The sequence below is a fragment of the Glycine soja genome, chromosome 16 (genome assembly GCF_004193775.1).
Source record: "Glycine soja cultivar W05 chromosome 16, ASM419377v2, whole genome shotgun sequence".
Lineage (NCBI taxonomy): Eukaryota > Viridiplantae > Streptophyta > Magnoliopsida > Fabales > Fabaceae > Glycine > Glycine soja.
In genome coordinates, this window is record NC_041017.1 from 4,908,387 (window position 1) to 4,921,418 (window position 13,032).

The 13,032-nt window shown below is 33.5% G+C and overlaps 1 protein-coding gene across 4 annotated transcripts; it reads right to left on the reverse strand.

Annotated features, from left to right (window-relative positions):
* Positions 1 to 2,098: 2,098 nt before the first annotated feature.
* LOC114390520 (uncharacterized protein At2g33490-like) lies at positions 2,099 to 10,903 on the reverse strand. Of its 4 annotated transcripts, none has more exons than XM_028351265.1 (11): positions 10,512 to 10,903; positions 10,073 to 10,145; positions 9,246 to 9,320; positions 9,058 to 9,119; positions 8,885 to 8,953; positions 5,433 to 5,461; positions 5,149 to 5,356; positions 4,814 to 5,053; positions 4,524 to 4,577; positions 3,225 to 4,155; positions 2,099 to 2,195 (listed from the first exon to the last, which is right to left on the reverse strand). In XM_028351265.1, the coding sequence occupies exons 1-11, from the start codon at positions 10,617 to 10,619 to the stop codon at positions 2,176 to 2,178; spliced, it is 1,869 nt and encodes a 622-aa protein (XP_028207066.1). In that variant the 5' UTR covers positions 10,620 to 10,903; the 3' UTR covers positions 2,099 to 2,175. The 4 variants fall into 4 exon arrangements, with proteins under 4 accessions (XP_028207066.1, XP_028207068.1, XP_028207065.1 ...); XM_028351267.1 differs by lacking the exon at positions 2,099 to 2,195 and adding an exon at positions 2,215 to 2,585 and having other exon boundaries at positions 10,512 to 10,902; XM_028351264.1 differs by lacking the exon at positions 2,099 to 2,195 and adding an exon at positions 2,215 to 2,594 and having other exon boundaries at positions 10,512 to 10,902.
* Positions 10,904 to 13,032: the final 2,129 nt, after the last annotated feature.

The following is a 13,032-nucleotide window of genomic DNA, read 5'->3' on the forward strand; positions in this document are numbered from 1 at the left end:
ATAGCCATCTCATGTATTTTCAATGGGCAAATATCACGGCTTTGTGAACTGAATTGGACTTTCATGCGTGAACCTGTTTTGAGTTGTACTTTTCCTCTGCCTGCTTTTCTATTCAATTGATACTGTTGTTTGTTGCTGGTTCTGTTTTCTTATCGAATATCCAACTAGTGGTGAAATAGAGTAAGATAAGATAAAAGATAAGATATGGTTGAAGTAAAATGAGGCAGCATATAATAAAATTATCGTATTATTATATAAATGTTATATCATAACATGAAAAAAAAAATATTATTTAGAAAGTGTAGAAATAACAAGGAAATTCATAAATAATAAATTGAATCCATTTTATGTCTTTAAATTAAAAAATAAAAGTATTATATAGTGTGAAAATGGAAAAAAAATCTGTAGCATGAGAAGAAACAAATTCTTTTATATTTCATTTTATTCTAAATCATATAAACAACAATACTAATAGGTAACATTATTTTACTTTATTTATTTTATATCAATCTAAATATAACTTTGTGAAAAAAATTATTATTTTTTATAAAAAATATACTTTGTGAAATTTAATTATAAATATCTTACACGACTATTAAATTTATATTTTATAATTTATAAAAGTAATTTTTATATTAATTGAATTTACATATGCTACCACCTATCAAAATTGCTGGAATTTGGGTTGTCTCTGTATTTTGGTAGGGGTAGAGTCACCTACAATGACTTCAATGTTCGAGTCAGTGTGAGTGAGTAGTCTTTGGTTTCACACTAGTGAATTAATTTTGAGTCTCAAATTAATTTTAAATAATATTTTATATATTTGATTTCACATTAAAAAAAAATTAAAAATTGGTTGTGACTTGGAATAACTTTAAATATTTTTTATGTTGAATCCAAAATTTTGTAATAAATTTTACTTATGAATTAATTTTATAATAAAAACATTTAAACATAAATTATATCACTTAAAAATTAATTTTAACCAAAATCAATTTTATCAACTTCCATCCAAATACGCACTTAGACTTAAAGAGAATTAGAGAATGATTCATACCTCGTCACCCGCTTTTTATTTACACTTTATCTATAGTGTCCTCTCCTTGCTTATTAATAAAATCCCATTTAATAAGAAAAATGATAGATAAAAGTGATAACATTCTGGCGTTCTCGTTGTGACTCTTGATCCCCCTTACTTTCATTTAAATAATCTTTTCCTAGAGTTAGAACCATTAAACTTCCATTTTGAACATCTATGCATAGGAAGAATAGGGTCATAGAATTGGCCACATTGAAAAAATCTACCTCCCTCGTTTCTCAATACTTATAAGGAAATGCCTAATTTGTTTTATGTACTGACGACTGAGGTCCTTGCAGATTTCCTACAACAAAATTGTCACTCGAATGTGCAATTGATCCAGATTTAGTGTGTTGTGAATGAGCCATACACTGCTCATGGTTTCGAGTATAACCTGATTTTGTCCAGGTTAAATTCATGTTGTGAATACCAAACTGTCTCAATGGTTTTACCTCTATTGCAAACATTTTTGTGCGATTGATAGCTATTCCGAAACCAAAAGTCCATTGCTCATAAAAGGGACTTGATAACTATTCCCCCATAAAATTTAACTTTATTGCAACGAGTTGATGAAATTGCTTTCTGGTCATCACTCGGTTCATGCTTCCTCATGTTAAGCCATTCATGGACGTAAGAGTTTGAAATAAGATATAATTTTTACTAATTATTCTAGTACAATCCTCAATTATATATAGTTTTGAGTACAGTATAACGCAAGATTTTACCCCTAACCAAATTTTCCCCCTTCGAACACTCTAGAAACTATTTTTTCACAAATAACTGCCACAAATAGATAACTATTTAACTATTTTAACAAATTTTCCTCCTTACTACACTCGATCTGCCTTTTATTCCTCCTAACATACACACCTTTAATGTCCGCCCCACTGATCTATAACATTAAAAAATAACTAATCAAGCCTTACTATTATTGACATACAACATCAATGGGTGCACCAGGACAAAAGGAAATTGTAACTATAGTCGTGCAAGAAAGAAGCATTTTCTCAAATCATAATCCAAAAGTCAATACCCAAATTAAGGCTAGTAAGTTCATATTGATGAAGATTCAAGTGTCATCTCACGGCCAATAGAAATTAGTTCAAAATTTGAGCACCTGGAAAGTGGAAAAAAAATAAATAAATGGGTAAGCATCTCATTCTGTTGCTAAAGTTCTTTCATTGTCGTCATGTCATGTTGGACTTGGGGAAGTGAACAAAATTTTTCATCCGAATATATACAGAACACATTATAATGACACAATCATGTAGAGTTTAGTTCCCATCATCACTAGTTAAAGTAAAAATAATAGATACAAATTGAGATGAGAAGCTAAACAATACATAAACAGCATATTTACATATATTTGCCTGAACCTTTTTGTTGGGAAAACCCTATAACTCCACAATGCAAGTGATTTAGCTCCGACATAGAATAAAGACACTTAAACTAAGAATCATTCAGCAGAACTCAACCTCAGTATGTGCGCAAGAGATTTAGCTCCCACCTGCATTCACTGAAAAGCCTCATACTCACATTTGATTCCCATCAAGATGAAGCTGACAAGGTACACCATAATATGAATAACAATCGAACTGTTGATGCCAAACACACATGCCATAGACCACATAATTGACAAAGAATGCTTGGAAGTCAACAAAAAGCCTGTACCTATTTAGGCTATATTGCAATTTTAATCCCCCTTTAATTCCTAATCCACAATTTTGGTCCCCTTATTTTTCTTTCCCACTATTTTAGTCCCTGCATTTTAGAAAATTCATCATTTTGCTCCAATTCTCAATTTTTGCATACCTTTCTTGTTTATTTTATTTTTTTATATTTTAATTAATTAAATTATTTTTTGATAGAATTGTAAATGAATATGTTAGATTTAAGGTTCAATCGAACCAAAATAAAAGAAATAAAACGTATGCAAAATTAAGAATTGGACCAAAATGGTGGATTTTCTGAAATGTGGGGACTAAAATCGCAGGAAAAAAAAAGGGGGACCAAAATTGTAATTCAGCCAACTATTTAAGATCAAAGTTAAGAAAAGGAGCAATCATAAAGAATATTATCTATTTGAAAAGCATATTCAAATTATAAAAAATTACAATAATGAAAACTACAACAAATAGTATCTTACCTTGGATTTCACTAGAGTGAGAAGCCAGGTCAGATATATTAGATGCTCTCTGGGACATGGGTGTTAGTGGAGGTGACACAGCTTTATCGACCTTTGAAACTTGGGGAGTATCCAAATACTTGGTATTAGAAACATTTAATGCCACAACTCTCTGACCACTAGAAGGTATAGAGAAACTCCGAGAGACAGGTGGAGTTGGAAGTGGAGATGCTGCCCTCAATACAACTGAAGGAAATTTATTAGTCATGGCAGCCTCTGGATTTTTTAATACTAATGGAGCAGAGTGACCCACTCGTGGCTTGCTAGATTGATTACCAGGAGGTCTAGGAAGTTCATGAAGCTCACTTATCCGGGGTGAAGAAACAAGGGGAGGTGAAGCATTAGGAGATGCTTTCGGAGATGAAGGCTGGGGCACTGGTAAACGTGAAAACCCCCCAGAAACAGGTTTTACTGATAATGGTTTATTAGTCAATGGACCTGAAAAAGCTTGTCTTTTTATTTTCTTAGTATCAGAGGCACTCAAAAAATCAACTTGTGGAAGTAAGAGTCCATCTGCTGAAGGGCGTGGTAACTGAGTGTATGAAGTATCACTGTCACTTTCTTTGAGAACAGAGTGAGCTCTAGGGATAGTCGGTTCTGACAATTTACTATCAACATCTTTCTCATTCTTTTTTTCATCCAAAGGGGAAGAATGCCACAAATTATGCAAAGATCCACTGGCACTAGTGCGGGGGGCTGAGCTAGTTTTGGTTTCTTTGATGTTGACTGGTGTAGGGAGAACATATGCATTAGACTTTGCTGCAGAAAATGCTAAAAGTTGTCTTACTTTTTCAGCTGGGTCAAATTTCTTTTCTGCAAGTATTGGAGCTGAATAACTGCCGCCGACTCTATTTGAAACTTTAAAATCTCCTTGGTTCTTCTCTAAACTTGTCTGCAGAAGGCAAGTTAATAGAAGTATTAGAGGATGACCTAAGTTAAATTAAAGAATCAATCTGAATTGATGACCTTTTAGATCAACGGAAAAGTAAGAATTAAAAAAAGTCATAGTTACAATGCTAAACCTATGTCCTTAAAATGAGATCTCAAATGATACCTTCAGTGCTTATCCTAACAATTAATATTTTTTTGGATAAAATGTTAAGAAACATGTTACATAATTAAACTTGATTTGTGATCTTTATTCCTTCTAGGCGAGATTGAGGCACTAATTGGCCTATATTTTTTTACAACCAATTTAAGATTTAAACCAAAGCTTCAAATTGGATAAATCTTAAGTGGTAATGTAGTAATGAATGGCACCTCTGCAGTTTCTGGGGTTGAAGCTCGAATATATGAACGGCCTGATTCTTCCACCTGGCAAAACATTGCCAATGATTATGATAAGATGAATTTATAGTTCAGATTATGAAAACAACAATGGAATGTTTTTAATTTGTAGCGAGCTATAGACTGCAACAAGTATAAAATGACAACTGTGACAAAGTTTGGTAATATTTTAAATAAAAAAGCAAATGAGCAATAAGAATAAAGTTCAATATGCACCCAGGCTTTGAAAACCATTCAAGTTTTGAGTAATACAAATTTCCTACCTCTGCTGAGTTCGGTGATGTGGAAACAATATATGGCCCTTGCTTATTTGCCCTGTAGTCAAAACTCAACTCACCACCTTCAATGACGTCAAAATCATTCCCATCATCATTATTATCATTTTCACCTCCATCATCCTCCAGGCCACTGAATTGGTAATCAATATGTTGTCGTTCAGCAATCATCCTAACATGTGGGTCAACAGCCTCTAGTGATTTAAGTCCTTTCCGGAAGAAATTCAACTATATTGAAAGAAGAACAAGAACAAAGATGCATCAAGACTAGGCTGAAGAAATGATAAAAGATTTGAATGAGAAAGGTCATAGTTCAAGAAAACCTGAGCAGCATGGTGACGCGCTGCTTGTGTTAGGAGACTGCGTGACTGGCCTTGCTTCAGCGATTTTAACCGAAAGGCACAAAGTTTTGCTTCGTCTTCATATTCAGCATGAGCTGCTTGCAACTGCTGTAGCGTGAAACTTTCACCTTTAGCACTTTTTGACTTTCCTTTCTCTTTCTGTTGGGCAATCATGTATTCATAAACATCTCTGAAGGCAATAAAACAGATTCAGGAAACATCACATAATGATGAGAAAAAACAATAGCAGTTGTGTAAATACAAACCTTTTTTCATCACATTGCCGCTTCATGTCCTGCATGAGGAGGAATAGGTAGGCATTGAGATTTGAGATGCAATAAGAAAATTGATAATTCTATATTAAATATAAATTTATACAGCAGCAAAGTCACTATAGTTCCAAATTATTGACCACTGTTCTAGGCAAGAAAATCTATATGGTCTTATAAAGCATCAAAGAGGACATAGTTTTTCAAATCATAAACTTGAGTTTTGGAAAGAAAAGTTAATTATGTGAAAGCTAGGCTTAAAATAAGAGAAGGTGAAAAACTGAACAACACTGCTTTTTCCTTCACTCTTAAGTTTTGCGATACTTCTCCTGCAGTCCTACAACTTGCTCAGTTCAGCTTCAATCTCCATTCCCCACCATTATTAACAACCCTCAAATCTCTTGCATACAAGTACAAAATCTAACAAAGCATCCACTAATGACTAATCAACTTCAAATGCATGAAATCCATAACTTACTGCATTTTCATAGCAGAGTAAGAAAAATATTAAATTTCAAAGATAGGTTTCTCTACCATATATTTCCCGACCAAATTTTTGCCCATATCAATAACAAACATCCAACTTATTCTCCAACTATGAAAATTCAAGATGAACTTCTAATAAATTATTTTTCTATTGCCAACACTTCCTTCTTTTTTTTTGTTGGTCGCAGCAACAGGGTTTAATGCTGAAAATATAAATCAATTGTTAGACATAAAAACCAATCACAAGCCAATATTCAACAACTTAAACTGGTGATTTGGTCCATGAGATGGTATCAAAACTTCTATTACCAAGTGGTCAAGAGTTCAATCCTTGTTGGCCCCATTCTTTCAAATAAAAATTGAATTTCAGCACAAGATAGTGGGTGAAGAAATTGTCATGCTTCAAGCTCAAAGGATTCTTGCATGATGAGGTGATAGATATTAAAAGCAATCATATGATCAAATCCCCTACCAACTTATGCTTTTGGGAGACATGGTCCTTGAGATGTTAAAAGATGCAATTCCTATGATACAGAGTTTGATCCCTGTTGCCTCTATTCTTCTAAACACAATAAAATTTCAGCATAAGGTAGGGTAGGCTGTGCTTTATCCCCGCCTCAACCACTAAGAGCAGGGTAGGCACGTATTTAAAACCATTCATATTTCATATGCCTTCATCTCCCACTTTAAACTTTTGAAATAGTTAGTTAAATGGAAAAACTACAACTTATTCATTGGGCAAGGATAAAAAGATAATTATAAACATCATTACAAGAAGATTTGGTTTATGCTTTAACTTGACAAGTGTTTCAACAGAAACATCACATATTGGCATTTCTCATGACAAGTTTTTCTTCCAGTGACACGGTCTTTAGGAAACTACCTGGGAGGCCTTAAAAAAAATTGTGGCCATAAACCAGTGTTGTTAAATAGCCACGACAGCAGCACAGTACTATAACACTAAAGTGTTCAGGTGTTGCAGGAATCCACCAATCTGGTACCAGGACTCCATTGCAGTGTGGCTTCCACAAAACAGCTATCATGGCCACAATGGTTCCATTGCATCGTAGCCATCACAGTTTTCAGACAGAGATGTGGGACTCCACGACTTTTGCCCCCTGCATCCCATTGTCCCACTACCCCCACTCATGTAGAAACAGGCATCACGTTTTTAGACAGAGCTGTGGGACCACACAACTTTTTACCCCCAGTACCATTGTCCCACTCACCCCACTCACATAGGAACTCTTAATCTTCTCCCATATGTGTCATGTTAACCACTGTTCACAAAAGGAAGGACTCTTCTACTCCTCCATTAGCATATGTTCACCTCGTCCTGCATCCTCTTGTCATCTCTAGTGAGTAGAACAGTCTCTAACGCAAATTAGTGACTGAAGTTGAACATGATGCAACCTTGGAAGCATTAGAAGAGCTAGAGAGGGTTTCCTCTGTTTTCAAATTATTTTACTGGACTTATTTAATAATATCCACGATTATGAAATCATATGTGCTTAACAAGTCAATGAACTCTCAAATATAAAAAAGATTTACTGCAAGTATAGATAATTGAATTATAATGAAAACAACATTGGGAGAACCACACCACAAAAGCTAGCCATTGTAGTTTGGAGAGCCTGGAGCCTCTTTAACCCCACACTAGAATCCCATACTTCCAATGTGGGACTCAAGTCCCATTCCTTGCAATTGGATTCGAACATCTTACTAATACATACAGATTGAATTCTTTAACCTAAAGGTTTAAGCATATTCTTTTTATCAACAGCAGCTTTAAAATACATTAGTGTATCCATAAACTCAATGTGAAGATAGCTTAAATTTGTTAGATGTGATGCATGGGTGTGTGAGAACAAGAAACAGTCAGATTTACACAACCAACCAATGGATGTGTGCGTCATATGACACTGGCTTTGTGCTCAAAGGTAACAATCAATTCCTTCAAGATCTCAGATAGTGAAAAATGTTATTGCAACAATTTTAAAACTTAACCACTTTAGGGAGGCTACACATAAACCTCATGAGATTCACTCCAGAATAGATTATTCATTAAACAGGGACGAAGAGATCAAAAGAAGAAATCATGACATAATTTCAGCATCTCACATAATGGATGTGCAAGTGATAGGACAATTATGCAACGTCTCTTTAGGCAGTTACGCAGTTATGGATCTGAAACATTACCCTCTGTTTGAGAGGAAAGAAAATGAAAGCATTTGAATTGAAGAGAAAATGGAAGGAAAAAATATTTGAATTTTTGTTTCTAAAAGTCATTTTTTTCTTCTTTTACGCCTTTATTTTCTATTCAACAAAACAAAAAACTGTATCATTATCCATATTTTCTCTCATCAGCCCTCTCTAGTTTCTTTCCTCTCATCCAGATGCACCATTACCCCTTGTTTGGTATAGTGAATGGAAACAACTTAGGATGGATGCAATGAATATAATTTTGGGTGTTTGGAGGAGAAATAAGGCAGAAATAATTTTAAAAATGGTGGGACCCATTATACTATTTCTCACCTATTTCCACTCATCCTTTTTATTTCCATCCACCCTATTTTTCTCCTCTCTACCAAACAGACCCTTAGTGTTATTGTCAGTGTGGTATTTGCATCTTTAGGCAGTTATGGATCTGTGTGACAGTTGCTGTGGTGTACAATTATTATATATGTATATGGCATGGCAGTTTCTGTATTCAGTGGGTAGTTTGTACTGAGTGTGTTTGAGAGAGAGACTCTCTGTTGGGGCTTAGGTCGGTGTATTGTTCTTGTTGCACTACAATTCTGGTTTGATCCTGAATTTCTATCAACAATAATATCCAATTTGTAGGTTCAAACTCTTGAGTCTAACAGCATGCCTATTTAACCAGATAGGAGATCATAAATATTAGATAACCAACCATATATAAAGATAAATGAATCTGAAAAAAAAAAAGTGCATAAACATACCTCAACAGTTCTTAGCTCATTAAGAAGAGACTCTGATGGATTGGTTATTGTCAGTACTATGTGAGAACGCTGGGGAACAGAAAGGATAGAATCATAATAAACATTTTTTTAAGTGAACAATGCTCAAGGAAACTCAAAGCAATAAAAAAGGTTACACCCAAATAAAAGCTCACATAGCTATCAACAAGCTTCTGAAGTTCAAGCTGCACACTTCCAAGCATCCCCAAAACTTTACCTGCATACAATTCATAACCATAACAACTGTGGCAACAAGACTACATAGTATATACATAATTTAAATCAACTAGCAAAGATGCTAAGTAACTTGGATAGGGAATTCATGAAATGTTTACCCACTCACCATTTTCTTCATCATCATTTAAGGCAGTTTTCTCCAGTAGACAAGTACCCATTTCCTGCAGTGACTCGGCAAATTCTGGAACACGTAACACAATAAAGGATACGCTACTGACTTTAATATTTTCAAGGAAGTATATCTCATCCAAAAAAAAACTAACTAGACAAATTTTAAAAAAAATAAAAAAAATCAATGATCAGTAAAGAGACTGATATTTTCAAATACCTTGATGCTGCTATCTCACAATACTTGAAAGGTAGTCACAACAACAAACAATGTCAATAAGAATAAGGCATGCCCAAGGAAAATGTGCAAGTTCAGCATTATGAGCCATTTCCCTATTTTGGGAATGAACGGCAATGCTAGACTTTATGGGTTACTAGAATTTAGGTAAGAGAGAAGAAAGGGGAAGATGTTATCTGATCATTAGATTGAAAATTACAGAGATGAATATTATATGCTGAGTCGGCAAGAAACTAAATAATAACAGAAAAGCTAATTCTGTTACAGAGAAACTAAACACGATTACAAATGAAAATGAAACGAATATGTATATCTAATAAGGATAGTGCAGAAGGCCAGCCAACCATGGACTATGGCAACTGGAAATGCAAACTTGTTTCTTAAATTGTTGGAGACATTACATATGACAAGTAAACAAAATATGTGTGTGTGTGAATGTTTAACTTGCGACCTAAACATTTGTTGACATATACGCGGAACTGGGGAACATAACAAAACAAAATGCACAACCATTTCAAAAGCTTTGAATACATCATAAGTGAGGAATGCAGAGAACAACACGAGCTGTGATGAAGACTAATGTTTACCGTAAGCACTGTTTTGCGTGGCAGCGGCTGCAGAAAGCAGGCTATCGTAGCAATCTCTCATGGCTTGCATGTCCTGAAAAACGGCGAAATGGGAAACCCTTAATGTCACCAAAATTAGTAAGCCCAAGTAGAAGCAAATTGCCCAATTTGGGCATGAGATCGTTCAACATTTTCCACAAAATAGCCATCATCACACACAATTTCTCACACCCTGATCCTGAAACTACAACTACGAGATAATAAATTAAAGTCTTCACGGCAAGGAAATTAATCAATTTTATTCCATAAAAAACACACACACACACAACACTACCCACGTGTCATCTACGTCCCATCACTGACAACAAGCGATGATACAAAAATACGAGAATAATTGAAAAAGGCAGATAAGAATGATTCGATGATAATAATAATAATAAGGTTTGGAGAGTGGTTAAACCTTGGCAGCGAGGGCGAGTTCGTCGAACTTAACGGTGGGGGGAAAGTCCTTTTTGTCCTTGGAGACTGTCTTGTGAAGTGTTTTCTTCAACTTGCTGAGGGACTTCATCTTTTTTTATTTTCTGCACCCTAGGAATGAAGGAGAAAAGAGGAAAAAGGGGGAAAGAGAGGGTTTGTTTGGCGTAGGAATTGGGGGAGGGAGAATCTCAGGGGAGAGAGTGTGGGAATGGATTGAAGAGTGCGAAAGACATTGAAGGAAGAAAGGTGGGTCAAAGAAGAGAGGTATGGTAGATCAGAGACAGCGAGAGAGAGAGAGAGAGATGCGAAATGAGGAAACGAGAGAGGCATCAGTCCAACGTCGTCATCACGCCCCTAAGCCTAAGCCCAGAACCCCGCACGCTTCCACACCACACCGCACGTGTCTCTGTTCTGACTCACTGCCTAATTTCGACATTTACTTTTATATATATTCCTAAAATTATTACTTACTATTTTTGTTTCTGAAATTATGATTTATGTTAGTTTTTTTTTCGTTAATTCCATTATGAGCTATGGTAATGGACTAATGGTAGGTTATACAATTTAGACTAAAATATATTTTTTATCTTATAAATATGAAAATATTTAAAATTTATTTTTATAAGTTTTTCAATATTTTTTTTGTTTTCATAAAATTAAAATATATCATTTTTTTGGCTTAGGCCACATGGGTTTGAATAAATTAGAATCTATGATGATAACTTTTCACTTCGATTATAAATAAAATTAATGTAAATGTGACTTTTTTTTACATCGATTTAACATATAACCAATATAAAAAAAGTCATGCACATAAGTTGGAATGTTCGAACTTAATTTCAAGTAAAAAAATAATAATATATTTTAATTTTATAAGGATAAAAAATGTATTAAAAATTTTAGGAGGATGAATTTCAAAAAATTTCATATTTATGGGGACAAAAAAATGTATTTTAACCTAAAATTTATAAATTGTGTACTTATTAAAGGACTAAAATGATCATATTTATTATCATTAAATTTAATGTATAGATTTTTTTTATACTTAAGTACAATTAAAGTGCTTTGTTTTTTTTTTCTGTTGAGTTGACATCATATCGTATATATATAAGGATATTTTTAAAATAAAATTGTCTTATAAAAAGCCAAAACTTTGTATCTTTTTATACACCATAAATAGGAGATTTTGCCTAAGAGTAAAATACACAAGACACAAACTAAAAAAACTCAACAAGAATTTAGTATCCAAGTTTAGAAAAATTAGAGAAATTAGATGTCTATAGTTTGAACCATTGATGTGTGTCTAGAGTGAGAAAAAGACAATGCCATAATTCTTTAATAGAGTTGTTATTTTCACTATTAATAGTGATTGTTAGCAAAGTTGTTACTCAAAGTGTTGAGGGTTGAATCCAAATCCCAAGGTTTTAATTATGAAAAACCATTAACAAAGCAAATTGTAAAGATGGTTGAGGAAAGTTATGCAAGCTAATATATTTGTTAAGTGTTTCAATTGAAAGTATAAAGAGTGGATCAAGTGCAAGTGTTCTAAGGAGTTCAAAACAAGTTCAAAAATGATATGCATAAACATTATTTTAAGAAACAAGTCTCGAAATATTGAATAAAGTTTCATCTGTATGATGAAGTCGGTGCTTCCTCTCAAGACCCCAATCTTAGAAAGTTACAAGGATATCAAGAAGGCTTCATTGAGAAGAAAAATATCACAGGCTACAGAGAGAAAACAACATCAAAATGAAGTTGAACCAGAGTCAACATCAAAATGGTATATTGAGAGACTCTGGGAATGTAATATCAGAAGGGGGTAATGAAGTTGAACCATAACCAATTCATTAAAAGATTTTGAGATAGATACATTAGAATGATGTGTTGAAGTTAAACCATAGTCAACATTTTGAAGGACTTTGAGATTGGTGCATCAAAGTGAAGCAACATGTCATTCATACAATTCATAAGTATTGTGATTTCATCATAAGACTAGAGTTGGCAACATCAAAATAGTACATGAAGTAACATCATGTCTTTCATAAGAATCACAATGAATGAGTTATCATAAAACTTAGGTTAGGTTGGGATTTGAAAAGGAAATTAGTGTGAATAAATGTTGCCTAAGCTTTAGGGAAAAAAACTCTCCCTACTAACTTAATTAAAACCTTATTTTTTAGAAATAGTTTTAAGAAAATAAATTACTTTATCCCATAAGCTTTTTATAATAAAAAAAATATGTAACCTAATTTCTCCTATTTAGGAATATAAAACTCAATAGAGCCAAACACTCTTACATTGTATAAGTGACTCAACCTATATTTTAGGCCATCTAACCCAAAAGTCTAGATACAATTCTATCAATTAAGTGATATAATTAAATTAATAATCTCCACAATTAATATTGCTAATAATTCAAAAAAAATAATTAATTAATATTATTCATAGATAAATAATCTACCATATTTATATTATATTTTTTTAATCTTGGAAGAAAGTTAAAC